The following is a 24,334-nucleotide window of genomic DNA, read 5'->3' as shown; positions in this document are numbered from 1 at the left end:
TTGCCAATTTATATAATGTAGAGAGTGTGGAAATGTATATGATAAATACAGTAAATCAAGAAAACTAGATGAGATGTGCTATTTGTTGTTTGCATGAAATAACATATAGAATACATTTTCAAATCAGTCGTAATCACTATCGTGGAGCCATAATAGTCATTTTGACCAGAGACACAAACAAATGAGGCAGTGCAACTTACTAGTTATATCGATTTACAAAAGTATTTTGCTTAGCTAACTGATCTTTGCTGAAAGTTTAACATTAGACTTGTTTATTAATGTAGCTATTTTTTTGTAATCTACTTGGTGTTGATTTAGGAACATGACTGGTCAAGAGCTCTGTTACATCTGATTGATGTTTGACTTCCTTTTCTGTAGGAAAAACCCAGAGCTGGTCAATCGAGAGCACTGACCACCACAGCTACTCATGGTACAAAAACCCTTCTGAAAGCGACACAAGACCTCTCGCCCAGACCACCACGTTAAAGTCTGAAAAAACAGAGGACAAGGATTCTTACGATGCCTGGAGCGCTGTGGTCGGTCTGGGAGCACGCTCCACATCCCTTTCCACCAGACCTAAAGATCCTTCATCTACTGTGTGGGCATCAAGTAGTTACAGTCGAAGCAACAATCAGGGCAAATCCTCCACTGAGACTCGGTTAGATGAGTTTGGCCAAAGGGACTTTAATGTTCCCGTTGAGCCATCTGAAAGCGAGGACCATTCTCAGTCTGTGCTCAGGGCATCCAACTGCAGAACATACTGCAGACCCAATAAAGGCAAACAGTCTGGTGAACCCGATGGAAGCGTTTCCAGTCATAGCTCCGCGGGAGTGTTGGAGAACAGCGGGGCTGAAAATGCTGGGAAAACAACAAACCGAGGTCGGACGAGAGACTTTACAGTGCTACATCCATCTTGTGTTTCCATGTTTAACGTCACCATCCAGGACTCTATGGACCGGAGTATGGAGGAGTACACATCCAGCGCCCCAGCAGCTGGTCCAGGAGATGCAGGAAGACTAAAGAAGAAAACCGAGACCGAAAGCAAACCTTGCAGGTAATAGTTGCATGGAAAAACAGTGCTGTAATCACAAATTCAATGTACTGCATTTATATTGAACTGTGCTTGATACTATTTTTGGACAGTAGTCTCTTTTTAGGTCTCTTTAGTACTCCCTTTTTATTTGGTTGCTTTTCTTTTAGTTTTGTTTTGAATTTTATCTTGTAGTGTTTTAGTTTTTCTTGTCCAAATCTCAACCACTTAAAAATGAGATGCAAACACCAACATCAAATTCATTATCTTAGAAAATATTTATTTGATTGCGCCTTGTTTCAATCTTCTACACCTCATTGAAGTGGCTCTGACAGAACCCCTATGAAAATCTGTCTGTCATGACACCCCTACTTAACAAATACAATTATTTGAGATTGTTGGAAATATTTTTTTTTGTTTGTTTTATTTTGCTTAACCAGTGCTAATTGGGAGACACCAACTGATCAGGTATACGTAGATGATGTGATAAAATCCTCAGATCTGATTGTAATTCTGTCAAATTCATAATTCATTGGTTTCTCTCACTCTGCCTCATACATTTGATTTGAAGTCTACTTGTGTGAGATTCAGACTGTTTGTCTGTTGGCTTTCTAGTCAATCCAGACCCACACAGAGCCAAATGAAGAGCAGTAAGCTGGAACTCTTTGGGTTTGATGAGACTGATGCTGTGGCAGAGGATGACGACTTTGCTTCAGGAAGCTCTAACTACAGGATCAAATACTTCGGCTTTGATGAACAGAGTGACAGTGAGGAAGAAGAGGGTTCCTCTGAAAGAAGGAAAGTCAAGCGGAAGGCTGCAGCAGGTGTAGCAGTGCCACTGATGTATACAGCGACTAATGTTGACACTCCTCAAACCAGAGTGATGCAAAGCTCACAGAGCAGTCACACTGCAGTTCACAGTCACAGCCTTGAAAACGGTCAGTATTTACACACAACACATTAGCTATGGCCTCTGTTTACGTTGCAGTACCTGTATAAATCCACAATAAATCTGCACAGAGGTTTTTTTTTTACCTTTTGCATAGAGAAAAATGTTTTTATTTTTTTTTTCATTTTTTTTTTTTCGTTAAGCACATTTTTCCAAAAAAGTGTATGTTTATTTAGTTTTTTTTTTTTTGTTAGCTTTTATCTATTTATTAGTAATTGATTTATATATTTGTTAGTTAGTTTATTTGTTGGTCAATTGTCAAATATTTCCATTTTTGGTGACACTTACACTTTTTTACATTCAACTGTTATTTTGCAATTTTTTTTATAATTATTTTATTTAATTTTTTGGTGTAATTTCTAGGGATGGGTACCGAAACCCGGTATTTAAATGGCCCCGGGGCTAAATTATGAAAGAACATTTCTAATGTGCGATCATATTAAGACGTTTGTCTGTGAAATCTGCGAGATCTCTCATGCATGCTGCGGAGGCTGTCTGTCGTGTCGTTTTTTCCTGACGCGTCCGCACCGCATCGAGTTAAAAACATCTCAACTTTTCAGAATGCCGCAAGCGCACCGCAGGTAATGTAACTTCCACTGTGGTGCTTATAACGAAGCTCTTTGGAATGCAATACAAGTGTGTCAGTCATGCTTCCGTGTAGCCAGTCAACAGAGTGGTGACATGCACTCTAATAGCACGGCTAAGCATGGTTGTCTAACCGGGCCCAGAAATCCAGGCTGAGAGTGGTTTGTAATCATGCCGCACCATACCAGACAGTTGTGGAAATACAACTGTAATTGTACCTGACAGTCCTTAGAACAGTTCGGTCTAATAATAAAAAAGCGGCTATATTCATGCGTGAATGAAGACCATTTTGTGGGGGATGCCAGTTGTAAAAAATAAAATAAAAAATAAATTATTTGAATCTCAAAATGGAAAATAGTTTGTTTGTGTTTTTACAGATCCTCTAGAGTTCCCAGAACTCCTCATTCCCTCTGAGACAGTAAGGAAACCTCAGGTCAGAGCTCAGGAGACAGCCAAGGAGAGCAGCAGGAAGATCTTCAGTGGACCTAAGAAGGTGAGTCTATACATTTCTTATACATTTTATACATTTATACATTTTTCCCATTGTTGAGCTGATGATTTGTGGTGCCAGTATTGGTTCTGGAGCGTGTTGTACTGTGTCATGTCATTTAAAAATGTCAAAAGGTTGTTTTGCCTACTTCACTAATGTAAATATTGCCCTTCTGCCAACATGTAAAGAAATGATGTAGGCGTTTGAGTGTTTTTTTTTAATTTTTTTTTATTTCCACTAACGGAAGTGTGGTGAAGGCAGAGGGTGGAACGGCATCACACTGTTGTCTTCAGCATGACCTTTATCTTTAATGACAGTAATGCAGTTATGTTGCTCAACCCCGCTGACAGCTCAGCCGTTATTACGAATGTTCCTGTGGCTGCTGTATGTGCACACAGGCTTCTCTGGGGTTATGATTGATTAAGTCATGATTGAACTTTAATCATATAAATGCTCAAACAGAGCAATGTTTTGATGGCATCACAGTGTTGACATTATCGGGGAATTAGATTGTGAATGGCTTGCTTATCGATGACTCTACATATTTGAACTCCATGGTTCCCTTGATCACCATATCAAAACAGATCTGGCGGATCTGGAAAATGGAAAAATTAAAGGGATGGTTCACCCTAAAATGAAATTTGTCATCTACTCATCCTTGTGGTTTAAGTGCAAATATTCTGAGTTTATATACAGACTTGATCTCTCTTATTATAAATTATATTATAAACAGATTTAATTTAGACTTTTTTTTCACATTTACATTGATCGGCACGATATGTAATGCATTGTCATATCACCAAGCCCTAACATGCAGTAATGTTTTAAACACATTTGTCAAGCTAGCTAATAATAAAAAAACTCTTTTTAACTCTTTTCTTCTTTCATGTTAACTGAAGGCAAATCTGAATGATGCATTATTTTAACTTTAATCAACAAGTACAGTTGACCGTGACATCCATGTCTGAACTAGTTGATGAGCGAAATCAGCACCCTGATAAAGAGGTTGACTGGCACAAAATATATATGTATTTTGAACATTTTAAAATACTTGAATGTATTTTAATACAAAATGCTTTACGTTTTTTTAGAAGGGTTTTAAATGCAAAATACAAATAGGGTTTTGTATTTCAAATACATATTTGAAAATCTGGAACCTGAGGGTGCAAAAAAATCTAAATACTGAGAAAATCAACTTTAAATGAATTTCTGAGCTATGCATATTACTAATCAAAAATTGTTTGAATACATTTACAGTAAAAAAATTACAGAATTTCTTCATGGAACATGATCTTTACTTAATTTCCTAATGATTTTTGGCATAAAATAAAATTCAATAATTTTGACCCATACAATGTATTTTTGGCTATTGCTACAAATATACCCCAGTGATTTAAGACTGGTTTAGTGATCCAGGGATTGCAAATAACTTTTCCTGAATAAATCATGTACAGGGTAAGTGCTTCAACAAAAATGAGCATTACTTTTGTGCTAATCAGTATCATCCCTCACATGATTTTGATTTGAACGTGTACTGAATCCACATTAGTTTCATTGTGTTTGCAATTGAAGTTACAAGAAGAATAAAGAGGGCTGTTTTTATTCATGACAGTTGTGAAGTATGAGAGGTGTTTGAATTGGTTCAAAGCTCAGCAGGGTTAATTTCGTTAATGAAGATGAACAAAAAATGTTAACAAACATTTTCTGTGAAGACGAGACGTTCCACTTCTTCAGTTCTCATATACAATGCTCAAATACACGCACAGCTGTCCAAATGTCTATCCTGTAGAATATCTCATGTTAATACCGTTTTTGAATGAAGTGAACATGAACTGGTGAGTGAAAACTGAACGTGTCTGTATTGCAAAAACTATAAAATGTGACTAAGACTATTAAGCATTTATGTCTCAAGATATACTAAATAAAAAATTCCTGTCAAAATTAACACTGAAGCTCAGCAATGGAGTGACATTTACTGTCACCGCTAAACATGCCATGAACAGAACCTGCTCACCTCTTGCTCAATAAGGAAACTCAATGACTTATTCTCATGCATGAATCATTTCTCGAGGTATTTCACTTGCACTCTGTGTTTGCGCTCTCTCTCTCTCATGCAATTTTTTTAGGGTTGAATTTAGAAACAGCTTCTCTAAGATGTTTTAGTTTATTGTGCTTAGGTTTGCTAACTAAACCACTAGACTGTTAGTGATAAACCAGTGTGTAATTTTTTTTATTATAAAAAAAAAAAAAATATCATAAAGTAGAGATTCACCGATCGATCCTCCATATAAATACCAGCTTCAGCAAAAAAAAAAAAGACTAAACATCCGAAGGTAAGTTAAAAGAAAGAGTACAACTTTAATCCGTGTAATTGCTCAATCACTGTTTCACACACGCAAAGACGTAAATATAACACCTTGTAAGCAATGTCACGTAATGTCACATTTACCTCAGAAACAAACGTATTTGGTGACCATAAACTCAATAGTCAGGTAGAAAAAAAACTGTAGAGAGTGGAATTATGCTAAATATATGCATTTTTACTGTTCTTATGTTTAATATATGTTTAAATAAATCAATCATTTTTTACGACAGCCACCATTAAAATTTTATATAAAAAAAAAAAAATGAAGTATAAATATTAAGCAATTCTTTACAATGAACTTTATTATTTTAAAAACTTCATTGTGTAATTTTAACAGTTGTATGCTATAGCTTTTAAATCAATCAATTTTAACCTTTAATATTATAATAATGTAGTACCAGTTGACACATGTATATTTTACAGCATTAGTTGAGAATTTTTTTTGTCCTCGACAATTTGACAAGAACTCTACCTGATATAAATCCAAAGTCTATATTGAATTGGTAATCTAATCGAATCAAATGCTAGGGAATGAGAATCAAATCGAATTGTGAAATTTGTGTCAAAACCCAGCCCTAATGCAAACATTCCGTTGGCATGGAATTTTTTTTTTACTCTGAAGCCCCTTTCACACTGCACGTCGGACCCGACATATTGCCAGAACATTGTCGGGTCGCCTTCTGTGTGAAAGCAACCACGTCCTGGGATTGATTCCCGCATTGAACCTGGGTCGGGGCCCTAGTAACATTGCCGGGTTTGACCCGGGACGAGCGCTGTGTGAACAAAAGCCAGATCTAATGCCGTGTCAAAGTGATGCGCGACTCTTTTACCGGCTGAAGGAAGATCTTAATGTTTTCGACTTGTACATTACACGTCACGCCCTGATGTCACGTGTCGTTACGGGATATTTACGGGTTGTGTGTGAAAGCACACGCATATCCTGGGTCATCACTGGCAGTGTGAAAGTGCAAAATCTAGCGACCCGGGAACAATTGCCGGAACACTTTACCCGTGTATTTGCCGGAATGGCAGTGTGAAAGGGGCTTGAGTGACGAAGACACTTGTGCCCTGTTTCCCACCGTAGGAACTTTACCCAGGAACTAGGGACTTTGGCCTGGTACTCTGTGTGTTTCCACCGCAGTAACCAGGAACTAAATAAAGTTCCAGGTAAAAAAAAAATGCTCCTCAGAAAGTCCCTGCTGGTGAGGTAGTACTTTTTAAAGTTCCGGAACTTTCAGGGGATGGGACTTGGGCGCTAAACATCCTGATTGGTTGAGTTCACGCAACATTGATTGAGTTCAACCACCATTTATTCGGATCATTTTCAAAATATTACTGTTATTGTGTCATGAAATGTAATTTAAAAAGTATTTCAGACGAGAATGTAGTTGTTTAAAACTAAAATCTGTGGTTTATTTATGAAGACCGCCCTTATTTAAAAACATTTTTCGCCAATCTTGGAGACGGTGAGCTCCACGCGATCAGCAGGAGCTCAGTCTTTATGTATCCGCCGAGAGCAGCCTCGCCTTGGCTAGACCTTCTGATATGTTCCACTGGCTCGGATTTCTCTTTCGTGGTTAAACATAAGAAATAATTAGTTTTGGGTGAATCTAACAGGTTATCTTTGGTCTGTATTCAATTTATCTATGTTAAAATTAAAATAAAAAGGCAAATTTATATAATATTTAATTTCAATGTAATAGCTGTATATATACACACATCCCTGAACTAAGTACATTTCTGCAGCTGTTATTATGTTTAAATGAAAACGAAACGAGGCAGTGGTATTCGATATCCTATTTCATTTTATTGTAAATGTACAGTGAGGAAAATAGCAGTAGCCAAGGCGAGCTGACTGATGTTATCAAGTAACGTTACGCTGCTGTATGAAGAATTACCGGATTTGTGTCATCTCGGACATCACACTCCCGAGTTGAATGCGTAAAGTCTGAACTACAGAGGATGCACGTCCAAAATCAGCATACTATAGTATTGAGAAACGCACGCAGACCTATGTCACCAGTCTATTTGCCTAATCTTCCCGGTACTTTACACCTTGGTGGAAACGCAGAAAGCAACAGATCTGGGGGGAACAAAGTTCCTGGGGGAAACAGTTCCTGGTACAAATGTACCGGGTAATTTTGGTGGAAACGCGGCATTAGGTTTTACTGCACTATTATTATTTGGAAGTGTTATGTACACTTCAGTTTTGTTCATTCATAGGATTCTAACTTTAACGTTTGTAAGACAAGTAAAAAAGTGAAAAAGGTATTTTTTAAATTTTTTTTAATAAAATAACTAATTTTCAATTAATTGTTGTTTTTAATTAATTTTTTTGAGTTGTTTAAGTGCTAGAATATCATGTTACTTAGGAAATTGTAATGTTTAATAATTTCTTTTATCATGAAGAAAAAATTTTGCTTTGAAGAAAACAACAATTATGTTCGAATAAGCTGTCAATTATAATTCTTAAAGAAAATCGGAAAAAAATTGGTATCGGCAGGTCACACTTACAAAAAATCGGAATCAGCCAAGAAATTTGCAATCAGTGCATCTCTAATTAAAAGTAATTTCCTTTTATTTTCATTATTAGTTTTTATTATTATTTAAAAAAAAAATCATTCTATAGTTTTAAAATCTGGAAAATTTAACTGTAAACTTTTCATTGATGTACATTTTTTACATCTGAGACACACTTAATTATTTGTATCAAACTGATGATTTTTTTTTAGTTAATTTATTTATTTGCTTGCTTGTCATAAGTCCAAAGTATGTTATTATGTGGTAGTTGATGATATCCGGCCCTATATTGTGTATGTATTTTTAAACCTACTTCCTGATGATGCAATTGATTTCAGTAACTCTGCTGGAGAAGTGGCTGACTGTAGTGAAATCGCCTTGAAAGCTGCAGACTTTAGCTACAGTATGTGTCTTTGACTATAAAACCATTTTCTCTTTTCCTAAGCTTTTTAAACACTTTGTAATGGCATAATTATAAGGCGGCATGATGAATTGAAATTAAATGGCAAAGGCAATAAATCACAATAAGGCAGAAGCTGCCATTGCCGTGCATATTTTTCAGTAAAGCATGGTTCTGTGATCAGCAGTAAATCTCCAACCGAGGTCCAGAGGGCGCGTTTGTGCTAAAACTCCAAATATGCTTCACAGAAGAAATCCAGGAAATGCCTATTGCGATTGCTGAATAGACAGAAGATTTAACTGCTTTCATTGATTCAGCGTGACTAATAAACACACGACTATGACAGTATTTGGTTTATCTGAGTATAATAAAGTATATAATAATGCTAATGCTATTTCCTGGTTGTTTTGCGATCACATCTTTTGTTATGTTAATACAATAAACTGAGATTATGCGCATCTATGGAAGCCCATTTCTGCTACTAAATAAAAAATAAAACAAGGTAATTGCAACTTTTTATCAGCTTTAAAATTCTGCTAAATTCGAAATCAAGCAATAAATACAGTCTTTGCAGTCTTTAATGAGACATGAGCAATCACTTTGGCGCGTCAGTTCAAGCCGAACGTAAACCCATCATATTTCTATTTACCATATTTTTCCGGACTATAAGTCGCACTTCTTTTCATAGTTTGGCTGGTCCTGCGACTTATCTAAATTAATTTGACCAAGAGAAAAAATTACCGTCTCTATACTGCTTAGTGCTCCTGTAACTGTTAATGTGTTATGGTAACCTACCGGCACCTATTCAGCCTGTTGTTCTGTGTACTATTGTGTACGGTTAGCTGAATAACTTGTCTTTCCAGATTAGCAATATCTGTTCTTGGTATTGGATTTTGTTAAATTAAGTTAATATTTCCGTTTAACAGTTTTCAGTTGTTTTCATTTAATGTTTTCAGTGGTAGGCTACAGGAGCACTGAGCAGCATAGAGTGCCCTCTCGCAGCTGTAGCGGGTAATGTTTTCTCTTGGTTCTAAATAAATGCGACTTATAGTCTGAACAATACAGTACTACTATAATACAAAATCAACATGAACGGATATATATTTTAATTATATAAAATAATTTGGTGCCTCAATAAGTTTCTTATAGGAGCCATTTTTTGTTGTTGTCTGGAACCCTGAAACTGTTTTATATTTTACGGTGTATGTCGAACGCATGTGAATACTACTCAGATGAGTTCACTACTCATTAACTTTTCGATCACCTGAAGACAGAATTAGTCAGTCACGCTCCTTTTCTTTTCACAGTTTAAGATTTGTTTGTCTTTCCATATGTGGTTGTTATAAAGGCTTCGGTCAGTTCCCACAAATACAGGGATCATGAGTTTAAAAATCCAAATTTCCTTGAACTTCTGAAAGAAATTAACTGGAAAATATTTCCATGTCAGAGTGAACGGTTTTTTTAGAGCACACCCAACTATTTAACATCCTCTTCAGTACAAAAAGAGCATTTATTTAAGCTAAGCCAAAGTCCTTTGAGTGTGGGTTTTTTTAACATCACAAGGGAACAAACATTTGCATATAACTGCCTCTAGAGTAAAATATAGATCCATTTACACCGCTGGCCACACCCACGGCTCTGATGTGCTTAAAACTAGTGCCACATCAAAACAAAAATAAATGGAACCCATTATAATCAATGACATCTGACTACACAAAAGACAGTTGACAGATGCCATGTTCTGTTTCTGATGTCTTGTCTTTCATACGCTTGAGCTAATACCTGCAACTTCACAAATGCATGAGGAAAGGAGGTATTCATTTTGGAATGTTTGGTTTGATGCATCCTGTTTAGATGGCATTTGCATTTCATGGCACCTTCCAAATAACACCATTGTTAAGAACGATAATTAGTTTATAACCAGAGGTGTAGTGGTAAAAAAAGAGGTGGGTAAACTATAAATTCTGGGTGACAACATCGTGGTCACTGTAAAGTGGGCCACTGCCTACACGTGATGGTCCTCAAATGTCCCGTTTGTCCACAACTCAAAGATATGCAGTTTACTGTCACAGAGGAGAGAAGACACTAGAACATATTCACATTTAACAAGCTGAAATCAAATATTTTTTTTGTCTTCCTCTCTCTGTCTCTCATCTCTGTTCTTTCTTCTTCGTATTGCCCTTTCTCTGTTTCTTCATTCTCTGTTTGTCTTACCTCTTTTCCTCCTCTTTCCTCATCTCCTCTCTATCTCTCTCCTCTCTACATCTCCTCTCTCTGTGCTCTCTGCATAATTGTCTGTCTCACCTCTGTCTGTAAATTAAGTTAAAATGGAGAAAAAACAGCTTAAAACACCACATCCTGTCAAGTAGCTGGTCACAATATAAGGCCTATCGACTAACCCTTTCAGACAAACCATTAAAATAAATTTAGTATGCATTGTTTTTACCATATTTTTCAGACTATAAGTTGCACCTGAGTATAAGTCGCATCAGTCCAAAAATACGTCATTAAGAGGAAATAAACATAAGTCGCACCGGACTATAAGTCGCATTTATTTAGACCCAAGAACCAAGAGAAAACATTGCCGTCTACAGCTGCGAGAGGACGCTCTATACTGCTTAGTGTAGACTACAGGAGCACTGAGCAGCATCTCAGGCAGCATAGAGCAACCTCTCGCGGCTGTAGACGGTAATATTTTCTGTTAGTTAATTTCTCTTGGTTCATTAAAATTATCAAATTAACCTGACTATAAGTCGCAGGACCAGCCAAACTATGAAAAAAAGAGCGACTTATAGTGCGGAATATACAGTAGGTACCCAGTCTGAATGCTATAGCAAAACAAAAACAACAAATATTAAGAATATATTTATTAAATATTTTTTTGGAATGTAGGATATCAACTACACTCTAACCACAACTAAATTGTAGCTTGGTCATGCTTTATTTCAAATCTGAGGATGATATTTCTCTAAAACCTATCATGGGAGGCTTTGGAAAAGTTTTAGAAAATGCTGATAAGATGCTTTCATATATTTTTACCAATGACACAAACTGAAATGACACAGAGAGCATCATTGCAGAAGGACATCCTTTTGGTCAAGTGGTTCACGTGAGATGATTGACAGCTTTACAAACTAATGATATCGCACTGATGTCATAGCTGATGCGAATCAGCTAAGAGGAGAGTAATCGCTAGGTCTGATAGCTGTTTGAGCTCTTTAGATCGCATAAATCAATGCAAAATGAATAGAAATGTTATTCTGTATGATGAAATATTTTACAAACATGTCATAAAATTATTATTTCCCATAATGTGCGCACCATTGGACTATATAGCTCTGGTGAATCATGGATATTGTATATGTATACGAACACAAATAAACCGGAGATGTGACAATCCTGACCATGTGCACACAAAGCATCCACCCTTTAACTGGCTGAAACAAACACTTAAAAAAATTTTAAATTAAATGCAACATTTTTAAGGTGCTATACATTTTGGTATGTAACAACACCTGAGCTTTCATAGCTACAAGCTATATCACATGGTTGTGAGTATGTTTCAGCGGCATACTTGTCAGAGTTGCTCATGGAGTGAGAGACCTGCCTGTTCCTCTTGGAGGTCTTACTTGGCAGCATCATTCCCAGACATTAGAGGGGATTCCAGCTCGAAGAAAAAACACATCAGGGGGCAGTTTTGATTTTTCTTTGCAAGACCTTCTGAAAGCTTTTTGCCCAGTGTGAAGAGCTCTCCATAGGGTGGAGCTAGATTTTCACTCCCTGCTAGCATGAAGAATACTTCTTAATTACAGAAGATTAAAACCAGTCTCCTGCAGAGTTATGTTGAGGGCCAGAATATTTCTCTTCATTATTAATAATAACCCAGCCACAGTGTTGCCCAGTGGACTGTGCATACACCTCCTCCTGTAGCCAAGTGCCCTTTTATCACCCCTTCTCTTTTGGCTATTTGTGTGCCGTCAGTCCCTGCAGTTTGACTCGATCTGGCATCCTCTGTGAGTTGTTCATATATAGAGTGTTCCTGCAGTCTGCTTTGAATGAACTCCCGCTGAGGCAAATGACCTGCGCTTCAATTCACACTCCGCCAACACAAACAAGCTGAGAAATGTAGCACTTCTTAATGAGCTTTAATTACAAATGTGATTACAGTTGAAAAAGGAATATAGCCATCTTTGTGGAGCAGAAGCTTATGCATTGAAATTTTGCACTCATCTGTGATTTCACTTTCAACCCTCACAGGTTTCTACTCAAAATGTTTTTTTTTTTTTTTTTAAATATATATATACCTCAGAATCCTGATATGTTTGCTTCATTACTATGAGTAGCCTATTAACAGCATTTTTCTTTTAACCACTGTAGGTAATTGCCAAAAATGATTCTTCACTTCACATTTTAGTGGGGTTTGCTGAGACAAGCTTATTGCTCTTATTTTTGCTCATAAATGAGTTTACTTTTGGACAGACAAGCACAACTTGTAAAAGTTGCAAAGATAGTTCAAATCCCAACTAATGGTACTTTACAATCCTGTCTCTCTGTCATCTACATCGCTTCCTAACCTGACATTTAGGCTAAATTACAATCTCAGCTTAGGACAAAAACATGCATTAAAATGTAAAATATGTATTTTATTGTGTGTTGCGGTTTGTTCACATCAGTGGTTCAATCAACATTTTTTACTCCATGGCCCTCTATTGGTCAATCTCAAAATGTATTTGTTGTTCTTGATGCAAGTCATGTCAACCAAATGAACCCAAGCTCATGATGTTCCAGGTCTCACTTGTAAAAGAGTTTTTTTTTTTTTTTTTTTTTTGATGTGAAATTCCTGTTTAAATAAAGGTTAAGAATATGTTCAATGAACCCAGGTCTGCACATGAAGCTCTTGTATTAAAATGCCCTTAGTGTAACAGTGTTTGTCTGTTCTTTCTGCAGTCGCCTACTAAAGCTGTGTATAATGCAAGACACTGGAACCAGCCAGAGCCAGAAGAGCTGCTCCCTATGCCTCCATCACGATCTCAGGCTCCTCCAGTGAGTACAACACTAAACGCAGGGTGCTTCACTAAACACTACACACTCCTACACAGTCACAACCTACTTTTGAAAGCACTTCAGTACAGGCAATTCTCATGCCATCACAACAGTGTTTATATTAATCTTTGTGTAAAAACATGCTGAGAGATTTTAACCATCAAGAATTTATTGGATGGGAATTTGCACTAGATTGTGGAGTGTTACTTGCTTTAACATAACCTTTATTATATTAACGCAAACCAGCATTACATTTCTTCATTAGCAAGGTTGTCCTGCATTATTGCATAAATACTTTCTGCTGTTATTTTCTGCATTGTCTACAAAGGTAGCCTAAGATGGTCACTAAATTATTTTGGGGTTTGTTTCCCAGAAGCAACTATGGTCGCAAGTTCCTTCGTTACCAATGGAGTTCACATTCATTATCAGCTTGGATTTGCGCAGCTTGTCAGTTAACAACGGCTCTGTGTAGCAACAGCTGCTCTGTGAAATCACGCACCTGATGGTATTTACTGCTGATCAGATAACCAGCTTTACTGAAGAGATGTGCATTAATCATCGCCCCATATATATCGTGCACCCCTAGAATATACTTACTCATTCACTCACTCACTCACTCACTGGCCAATGTATTACAGGGCTCTAGAGTGCAACCTAATTTCTCAATGGTGTGACTAAAAAATATCATAGGTCGCACTGGTGCAACCAGCCGTTCGAAGGAAAAAAGTCTCTGCGACTCTGAAAGTCTTCCTGTGGTTCAACAACAGACACTAAAGCCTTGCATTTCAGCCCGAGTCTGATGGGCCCCAACTTTTTTTATGCCCCTCGAGGCTGGCTCCGGTCCAATTTTCACATCATTGTTCAGACTCGGACCGGTAACACCGGTCCTCCCGCCTGTTTTAGACTCCTCCTTTTATAGTTTAGACTTCAATCAAATTAGAGATGAAAAAAATTGCCGTGCTGGTGGAAACAACATAGACCATGCTACTGCGACAGTCAAGAGCAGCTCAACAGTGTTTATTGTCTCTCAGCAGCAGTTTGGTGCGTGCCGTCAGCTCAGCTGAACAGTTCTGCGTACAAATACACGCAATAGTCATATTGTTATATGCTTGAACTGTTTTATATTTATAGATTTTATTTTAGGCAAGTTGTGATGATTTGAGAAGGCTAAATTGATTAAACCTAGGCTCACTGTTTACCGCTGGCAACTTGGTCGTTACTTTTTTTTTTTTTTTTTTTAACAAACTTTAATTTAACTTGATAAACTAAACAAAATATAATCGCTTTGCTATTACATACAAAACTGAACTCTTATAATAGCTGAAACAGGAGTATAAGCCATTTAGGGACTGTTTACCTGTTCAAATCAGACACTAGAGCATCCCTTCATTCAGACACAGTGGAAGATCTGATAATAATCAGTGTAGAGGGGCCAAGTGTGGAAGATTTTGCTGCTAGAGAGAGTGTGGCCTGCTGGTTAAGCCGAAAGATCAAGAAGGCCAAACTACAGGATTTGGCCATTGGAGGTGACTGCAATGGAGTATAGTCCATAAGACATTGAGATGTTCAGTTTGAAGCCCTTAAAACCTTAATTTAGATTTTCTTATTTCATTTTTCTGGAGTAGGCTTGCCGCGATAGACTGTGTTGACGGTGTTACCAGTTTTAAGCCGCAACACCGGTTACATCACTTTCCCACCGTGACACCATCCCCACTGTCGTTTAGATTTTTTTTTTTTAAGTATTCGTTTTTCTTAAATATTTATTTGAATTAAGTAAAAACAATAATTATAAATAATTTAGTTAAAAAGAGAGCATACACTATAATGCAAAAGCTACAAAGCTTCGTGCCAAGAGACAGTCACATCACAGATTAGCATGTCCGCGTCATCCCTGTGCTGCGTCTCATTAAAAGTTTTTTAATCTTCCTCATTCCAGTAAGATGCTGCGGCCTTTCGGACACAATATTCAAATCGGTCCCGGTGGCCTGCAGCTTCTCCCGGTGCTCTCAATCCAGGACAATTACATGCTCGATAAAGGCCTAAATATCACATATTTTGAATTTATTATCGTAGTATTACCACTTTATTCCTTGAATATTACAACTTTAATCTCAGTCTTAGATTTATTTTTTTCAATGTGGCACTAAAACGTCATCATAGTATTTAATATCAGCGGTTTTTTTTTCCTGTTTTTTTTTTTTTCATTTAAACAATTGATGCAGAATTGCCAATTGACGCTAATTCAAAAGTGAAAGTATAATGCGCATGCATTTATAAGGTATTTAAAAGCAAGGAAGCAATGAAAAGAGGGCACCCCCACCACGGTGATACCGGTATTACCGGTGTTGTCACACGTCGAGTAACCAGTGGGAAATTTTCCTCATTTTCCAAAGAACTTTGTTGACCAGATTGTTAGTTAATAATTTATGCTACTAGTCAATATTGCCTATAAAGACAGCAATTGATATAATAAAACGATATAATAAGAATAGAGCAAGCTAGTGTTAGAGGTCTTTTTTGCTTTTGTCAATTGTATAATAAATGAAAAGAAAACATAGAATACAAATTTTTATATCATATAAAATTTTATAGCATATCCTACATGACTACTTAAAATGAAAAATTCCATTTCATTTTATTTCAAATAAAAGGAAAATAAAGGGAGTCGAATCCAAGCAAGTTCTCTGCATCCTTCTGAATGCACCCTGTGTTTGCGGTGTAGATTTGACCATTTAAATCTGTTACTGTAATTATACAAACAAAATGTTTAGCGTACTGTCTCTGGAAAAAAATATTTACTGTGATTGATTAGCCTTTATGTATTTTAGACGTTATTACTAAGTGAAGCAAAATGTGGAAATATTGTGGAAATATCCATAATACAGTAAAAGAGCTCGCGGTTTATCTATCGATCAGATGCTCGTCATTGCGTTCGTAACTACCATAGCACAACAGTAGATCAAGCAAATCAAACAATCATTGTAAACTTTCATTTTCGTCGAGATCATGAGAAAATTAAGTCGTGATCAAGAGAAAACATCTTTCGTTATGTCAAGATCACAAGAAAATTAAGTTGTGATCATGAGAAAACAAAGAAAAATAGGGGGGAAAAAAACGTACTTCGAAAAAAAAAAACTACTTCCATAGAAATGCATTAAGTGAAGAAAAAAAAAACTAATAACAGGTGTTTAAGAATACTACATTTATTATAAGAACCAAGCCTAAAATAAATTATCTAAAGCAATACCGAAACTATTGACGTGGGAAATACATCCAAATTTGCTGGTGCTGCATGGTTTGCTGGCTTAACATTTATTTTGTTTTGGAATATATGTTGGCAAAATGCATTTACAGACGTCTGCTTGCAATATTTCGAGAGCTTCGAAACACTAAATCATGTTGCTAGGCAGTCGGTTCGGTTGATTCAGAGTTTGGAAAATATTTGTTTGTCCCAAAAAACTAATAACAGGTGTTTAAGAATACTACATTTATTATAAGAACCAAGCCTAAAATAAATTATCTAAAGCAATACCGAAACTATTGACGTGGGAAATACATCCAAATTTGCTGGTGCTGCATGGTTTGCTGGCTTAACATTTATTTTGTTTTGGAATATATGTTGGCAAAATGCATTTACAGACGTCTGCTTGTAATATTTCGAGAGCTTCGAAACACTAAATCATGTTGCTAGGCAGTCGGTTCGGTTGATTCAGAGTTTGGAAAATATTTGTTTGTCCCATCACTGATTCAGCTCTTCAGCATTATTAATTTATTTATATTTTTTGGAATAGTTGACCCTGATAAATCATTCACTGTTAAGTAAATGGTGTATTTTGATTTGCATGTTTTGTGCAAAGATAGCCCCATTATGCACTTCTCTTTCAACTAGCAACCTGTCCCTTGCTCTCTACATTTGCCATCCAAACACAATCAATCCCATACAACTTAGCCAGCCTGCATCTGTTACCCCCAGTGTAATATTATGCTCACTGACAGATATGCTTACACTTCACTTGAACGGTTTGAATGAATTCTCATTAGAGCAGCGCCTCTGTTTCTACTGTTCCTAAAAACAAGGCTACAGATAAACGCTTTTATTTAGGAGCGTTTCTGCTGGTCATTGATTTGACCTTTTAGTAGCTGCTGCATGAGGAATCTATAATGTTCTGTAGCACTATATTTAGTCATCTTGTTGGATAACCAGCAGTGGGTCGATTGTTGGCAGCTCAGTGTGTATGTGAATCAGCCCTGCAGTGCTTCCAGACATGTAATGCTTTAACTCTGAGTCGTCGTTCTCTCACAGGCCACTTCATCGGGAGGCAGTAAAGATTCGAACTCGCACAAGGATGACGGAGTGTTCAAAGCTCCAGCTCCTCCTCCCAAAGTCATCAAGTCTGTCACTATCCCCACAGAACCTTACCAGGACATGGTCACTGCACTTAAATGTAGGAAAGAACACAAGGAGGTGAGTGCAAACACTTGACAACCCTGTCTGATTTGACACAGTGTAGAAACTTGCTGCATGCTGCTTCCTTTAATTCAATTCAATTTATAGTGAGTGAGAGAGAGAGAGAGAGAGAGAGAGGGGGAAAAGAGACTGCTGAGTTAAGAGATTTGTATTTCACTAGACATTTTAATATTTGGCAACTTTATACTGAAAGCCCGAGCAGGAGCCAATTAAATTTGAAAGTCAATGGAATGGAACCATTGATAAAGGCATAAAGCTCTATCTTAATATGCATACAAAGTAGTCCAGCTGTTTTTCAGTGAATTTTGAATTTGAAAGTCTCAGTGGCAGCATATTGAAAACCCTGGCATGATCATTAGGACTGTTATAGTAATGCAAAAAAAAGATCCATTGATGGGGTCCAGAAATCACTGATATTCTGTGGAGTAATTCTGATTGTGGGTATGTTCAGTAACTAATTCAGTTGTTCAGGCCCACCTACTTTACAACCTTCACGTCTTACTCTGCCCTCTGAATCGGTTTTCATCTAAGCTACAAGCTGTAAGCTGTTTGGATTGTTTTCTGACCACTCTCATATTTATTATAACCCTGTTTAACTCTAACTTATTTTTTTTGGTCTTTATATGTGACTTTGGACCACAAAACCACTCTTAAGTCGCTGTGGTATATTTTTAGTAATGGCCAAAGAAAAAAAAAACATTGTACGTGTCAAAATTATTCTTCTTTTATGCCAAAAATCATTAAGATTTTAAATAAAGATCATGTTCCATGAAAATATTTTGTAAACTTCTTACCATAAATATATCAGAACTTAATTTTTGATAAGCAATATGCATTGACAACTTTAGGGCAATTTTCTTAGTATTTAGATCTTTTGGAACTCTTAGATTCCGGATTTTCAAATAGTTTTATCTCTGCCAAATATTGTCCTATCCCAACAAACCACACATCAGTGGAAAGCTTATTTATTCAGCTTTCAGATGCTGTGTAAATCTCAATTTCAAGAAATTTCCCCTTATGACTGGTTTTATGGTCCAGGGTCACACATTAGCTTGTATGCCAATCAGTGAATAATGAATAATGCAGCATAACGTGCAATACTTGCTGGCCTTGTTTACATATCTTTGTATGCACCATGTGGAACGAAACTTAATCTGCTCAAGACAGCTGATTTTTAAATTATTATTATTTTTTATATGATAGTAATTAGAGTAGCTATTGTTGTAGTCTGTACCCTTAACATTCAAAAACATCAAAATCAATAAGTAGTAGGCTATTTTCTACCCTGGTTTTGAGGCTGTCTATTATGTCATATGTAAGCACATTCCAGGTTTTGGCATTCGCTGGGCCTGGTGTCAATAAAAGCTTTTATTTCAGTAACAAAGATGTTTTCAGTTCTGAAAAGGATATTCTTTTTAGAACGTTAACTCTTGAAAGCTGAAGTAAAAGTTGATTTCTCAATTCATTAACCCTTTAAGTAATAGAATAGATTTAATTTACATTCAAAGACTTTTGACATATATATGTATGTATGTATATACGTGACGGTTATCACTATCACTGTATGCTGAAAGTGTGTGTTCCCTTTATAATTACTGAAACTGTCAATCAATTTAGTTTAAGTCTACATGTGTTTACATATAAATGTATATCAAATGTTGTCAATGAGTGGTCTTTGTATTTAGATACACACAGAGTGCAAACCTGTCATCAAACATTATTTCTGTCATGAGATTAAACACTTGCTTTCTCTTTCTAAACAGTTGTACACCGTCGTCCAGCACGTGAAGCACTTCAATGATGTGGTGGAGTTTGGCGAGAATCAGGAATTCACTGATGACTTTGAGTATCTTGCCACTGGTCTGAAGACTGGTCAACCACTTAACACACGCTGCCTTAGGTGAAGAAAACATTTCATCAGTTTTTATTCTGACATTCTTCAATATTTAAGCTAAGATCTAAGCTATACAGTTATTCACATTTCTAATCACGATTACAGTTGACCTATTGGTAAGCCCCTTCTCTCGAATGCAGATGAGCCAATGGCTTTTGCGTACGGTAGTTGAGTATCAGCTGCACGGTTGATTTCAGGTATCATGAGATGATGGGCAATGGAAATTGTTTTATTCCAATATCTAAACCCAAACAACACAAAGCAAAATGTCCCTAAGCATTCAACCCCAATCCCAATGAAGAAGGAAACATTCATTTTCTGGTTACACGTTAGCGAAGGTCTACATTTCAGTGCCTCTCCACATTAAACTGGTTAAATCTAAATTATTTTATCTTATCCTGCAGTACTTGAATCCTGGATGTTTGTCGTCTGCGATTGTGATGACCGTAACATGCTTGCATTGTGATCTGTAAACCCTCGCTTCCAAACTGAAGTGCTTTTATATATCTCTCTATGGCATATTTAAATCCCACTTGAACCGTGGTCCTTCTATGTCCTAAATTAATCAAAAACATCTTGGGACAAGGTTTTTTACACTGACAGCTGTCATTGTAAGATAGCAACTCTATTTGTTTGTTTGTCCGAGTTGGCAATAGTAACTAAGTGGGGGCCAGGCTTGCCGATAGGCCTATTACGGATGCCTCAATTACATAATCGCTCAAAGTGGCAATTAATCTTTCAAAGTCCACTTACAGTATTCTGAGTGCTTAAGATGTTATTTTTTTCCCTACAGATTATATTAATGGTTTTTCCATTATTTTTAATTTTAGATTTAGTTTACCGTTTTATAATAATAATAATAATAATAATAATAATAATAATAAAAAGTACAAAATATGAGCCAGTCTATTGTGTAGTTGACATTTAAGGCTTAATCCTATAGAAAAGCAATAATTTTTTTTTAGTCTTCGTGTTTTCAGCTTGTTTATTTTCATATAAATATATGGCATACAATTGCTTCAAGCAATGGTATAAACATCATTCAGTGTAAATTGTGATAATTGTAATTAATAATCGCAATTAGAATTTCAAAGGAGTAATCGACAATTATGATTTTTGTTATTATCGTGTAGCCCTACTATGACTTAATTTTTATAATTGCAAAACTGTTTGCTCATTACAATTCTCTTTGCGTTTGTGTGCAGTGTTATTAGCTTGGCCACACGTTGCGCCATGCCCAGTTTCAGGATGCACCTGAGGGCTCATGGGAAAGTGGCTCAGGTCTTTAGAACTCTCAGTGATGCACCTCAACATCCAGTAAGTCAAAATAAGTTTGGAGTCTTCTAAAGCCTTCACTGCCTGATGTTTCATGTCGAATCAATGCTTCTTGCCTGTTCTTGCCCCTTCCTCCAGAATCTAGCTCTATGTACGGCCTCTCTGATGTACATCCTCAGCCGAGACCGCTTGAACATGGACCTGGATCGGGCCAGTCTGGATCTAATGATTCGTTTACTGGAATTAGAACAGGACAAATCCATTGCTGATCAGCTAACGACAAAAGAGATGAATAAAGTAAAAGAAAAGATTCGCAAACTCTGCGAAACCGTCCACAATAAGCACCTCGACTTGGAGAATATCACGGTAAGCTTGAGATCAGTTGTGCTTGTTTATTGGCCAGAGTTTCTTGCTGCAGTGCAGGAGTTATGTTTCTCAAGATCTGCTAAATTTCCTGTCTGGGACTTGCACTTTTTTATGATTCTGCTTGTGTGATGATAGACCATGTCGATGAGGAACTGTGTTCATTTGGGGCTTTTCAGAAAGGTTTAGCTTCTGCTCCCTCTAGTGGATACACTTCATTGCTTTTGTTGTACATTGTAAAAGAAAGTTTTCAAAAATGTATCAGTCAGTGGGTTGTTTCGACAACTATTTTCTGTTTTAAATAAAAGTTAGTCCCAAAATTGCAGTATATTTAGTCATTTAAACATGTCAGACCAAACCCTTATGATTTAACTAACTTCTGTTGAAAGTTTTTAAGCTTCAGTAAAAGTTGTAATTTGGTGTATCTTCTGAAGCTTTGCAATAACTTAGTGTGAAGAACTGAAAGAAATGTTGACACCTGAAAAACTCACAGGCAATGAATCTGTTGTCATTGGAGTCAGTCAGTGAATCAGTTGATTTGGTTCATAATGCTGGTTTTATGAACCAGATCAACTGATTTATTTATTAAATGATTCTAGGACTGCACAATAAAGTCTATTTTATTTTTTACAAGATTTCTGCTTTTGGCATTTGTGTTGTCTTGAATTGTTAACAAGCCTCCAGAAGCTTTCATGTTTATGGTTGCCAGATGTTTAGAGTCAAAATCCCTCAATCAGAGCTTTACTCTCAGATCAGTGCATTTGCTGCCCAGTTGTTTACTTAATCTTCTAGGAGACGGAATAGCCAGAGGCCTCACGATACGATATTATCACGATACAATATTATCACAATACAATATTATTGCGATTTTAAGTATATTGCGATATTCTGTGATATATTGCGATATTACAGTGCAACTTGAACTTGTACAAAAAAGTTGTTCAGACCTTTCAGTAATTGGATAATTTTAAAGTAAATTACTGTTAATTATTTATTTATTTTTTTAGCAAAATAATCATGATTAACTGTTTAACCATTATTATATAGGACTTTATTGTTGAACTTTGTAAATTATACAAAAATGTTTGTTTAAAGAATTAGGAATTTACACACTATTTCTCAGAGAGGGTTTAGTATGCTGCTGACAGTTTAATTTTTAATTGTAATTTTTTTAATTTTAGACAAGTTCTGGGTGTAACACATCAGAATTAAACATTTCAGGCATTTGAAAACTTCAGCTGTTGTTACTTGACACTTTTTAAGTTTACTTGACAAGTTTTTAAATTGTGCTGAAAATGATGAAACGCACAAAAAAAATGATGATATGACGCACCGGTCAAAGATCTGGAGCGTGTGCGCATAAACCAGCAATTAAACGTATACAGACAGAACACAATGTACCCGCATGAATGCCCACTTAGACTATACACTGAAGAGCAGCTAGATAAAACCGTCTTTAAGAACTTGTCTCTAAATCCATTCAAAACACCCTTTGCTAAACTATTATAACATTTACTTGTTTTCATATTTTTTACTTTAGCCATCAGAGCTTGATCAAGAGCTCTTTTCAGGTTGTGTTCATTGCTTTTCACGTCCTCTATTTACATTTGTTTTAATGTTCTGTTTAGCAAATAGACTTTTACATTTGCATAATGGTGTCATTAAAGCTGAATGTGTTTTTTATAATATCTTTCAGACTGATTGTGCATTGTCTTTTTCTCGGCAGACGGGACATTTAGCAACAGAGACATTATTGTCGTTGACGTCAAAAAGAGCGGGGGACTGGTTTAAAGAAGAGCTCCGGCTTCTGGGAGGCCTGGACCACATTGTAGATAAAGGTCTTTTGCTTTTAATCAGTATTTGCTGAAGTGAATGGCATATTATTAAATATCTGATTGTTGCCAATTATTTGTTACAAATAGAAGATATTATGTTAATATTGTGACCATCCCATTTGCCTGGGTTTCACATACATACATGTCATACCCCACAGTTAAAGAGTGTGTGGAGAACCTGAACCGAGAGGATGATACGGAGAACCTAGTGGCGTCATTGTGGGGGGCTGAGAGATGTTTGCGTGTTCTAGAAAGTGTAAGTCTGATGCACTTTTCCATGCTTTTGAGTTGAAATTCTTAGACATCAGTTTATGCATATTTTAAGTATGGTAAATGTAAACAAGTGCAGTATAAAGTACTCTGGATAAGTTTTTATATCCAGACTTTTTCTCCTTGAACCTGCAAATACATTAACATGGGATACAAATATCTCAATCAAAATTAAAATGACAAACTTTTCAGCATTTAAATAAAAATGATAAATCATAATTGCTTTCATATAAATTTTACAATAAAAGGCATTTTTGGTGACTTCCTGTAGATTCATGGCGAGTGCAATGCTGTGACAAACACTACATATGCTTTATTTAAATACAAAAGTGTTTTTAACATTGATAAGAAATATTTCTTCAGCACCAAATCAGAATATTAGTTATTTCTGAAGGATCGTGTGACACTAAAGACTAATGGCTTCTGAAAATATAGTTTCTTAATTTTCTAATATTTTTTTCAAAATGTCATTTTAAATGTGACCCTGGAGCACAAAACCAGTCTTAAGTCACTGGAGTATGTTTGTAGAAATAGCCAAAAACACATTGCATGGGTCAAAAAGATAGATTTTTCTTTTATGCCAAGAATCATTAGGATATTAAGAAAAGATCATGTTCCATGAAGATATTTTGTATATTTCCTACTGTAAATACAGTATATTAAAACATTTTTTTTTATTAGTAATATTAAGTAATATTCAAGATTTTTAAATATTTACCTATCCTAACAAACCATATATATTAATGGAAAGCTTATTTATTTAAGCTTTCAGATGATGTATAAATCTCAATTTTTAACAATTGACCCTTTTGACTGGTTTTGTGGTCCAGGGTCACAAATAGTTATA

At 36.2% G+C, this 24,334-nt stretch overlaps 1 protein-coding gene across 1 annotated transcript in view; it reads left to right on the top strand.

Moving 5' to 3' along the window:
- LOC113072476 (wings apart-like protein homolog) overlaps positions 1-24,334 on the top strand; it is a 59,771-nt gene that overhangs the window by 15,221 nt on the left and 20,216 nt on the right. The window contains exons 3-12 of the mRNA XM_026245463.1: positions 379-1,054; positions 1,646-1,968; positions 2,942-3,057; positions 13,287-13,382; positions 17,686-17,847; positions 19,614-19,750; positions 20,950-21,061; positions 21,158-21,385; positions 23,109-23,220; positions 23,376-23,473. Of these exons, the coding sequence (XP_026101248.1) occupies positions 379-1,054; positions 1,646-1,968; positions 2,942-3,057; positions 13,287-13,382; positions 17,686-17,847; positions 19,614-19,750; positions 20,950-21,061; positions 21,158-21,385; positions 23,109-23,220; positions 23,376-23,473 (2,060 nt within the window). The remainder of the gene's footprint in view (positions 1-378; positions 1,055-1,645; positions 1,969-2,941; positions 3,058-13,286; positions 13,383-17,685; positions 17,848-19,613; positions 19,751-20,949; positions 21,062-21,157; positions 21,386-23,108; positions 23,221-23,375; positions 23,474-24,334) is intronic.

This window comes from Carassius auratus, unplaced genomic scaffold (assembly GCF_003368295.1).
Source record: "Carassius auratus strain Wakin unplaced genomic scaffold, ASM336829v1 scaf_tig00009130, whole genome shotgun sequence".
NCBI classification, from domain to species: Eukaryota; Metazoa; Chordata; class Actinopteri; order Cypriniformes; family Cyprinidae; genus Carassius; species Carassius auratus.
This window is presented reverse-complemented; position numbering and strand designations above follow the sequence as displayed.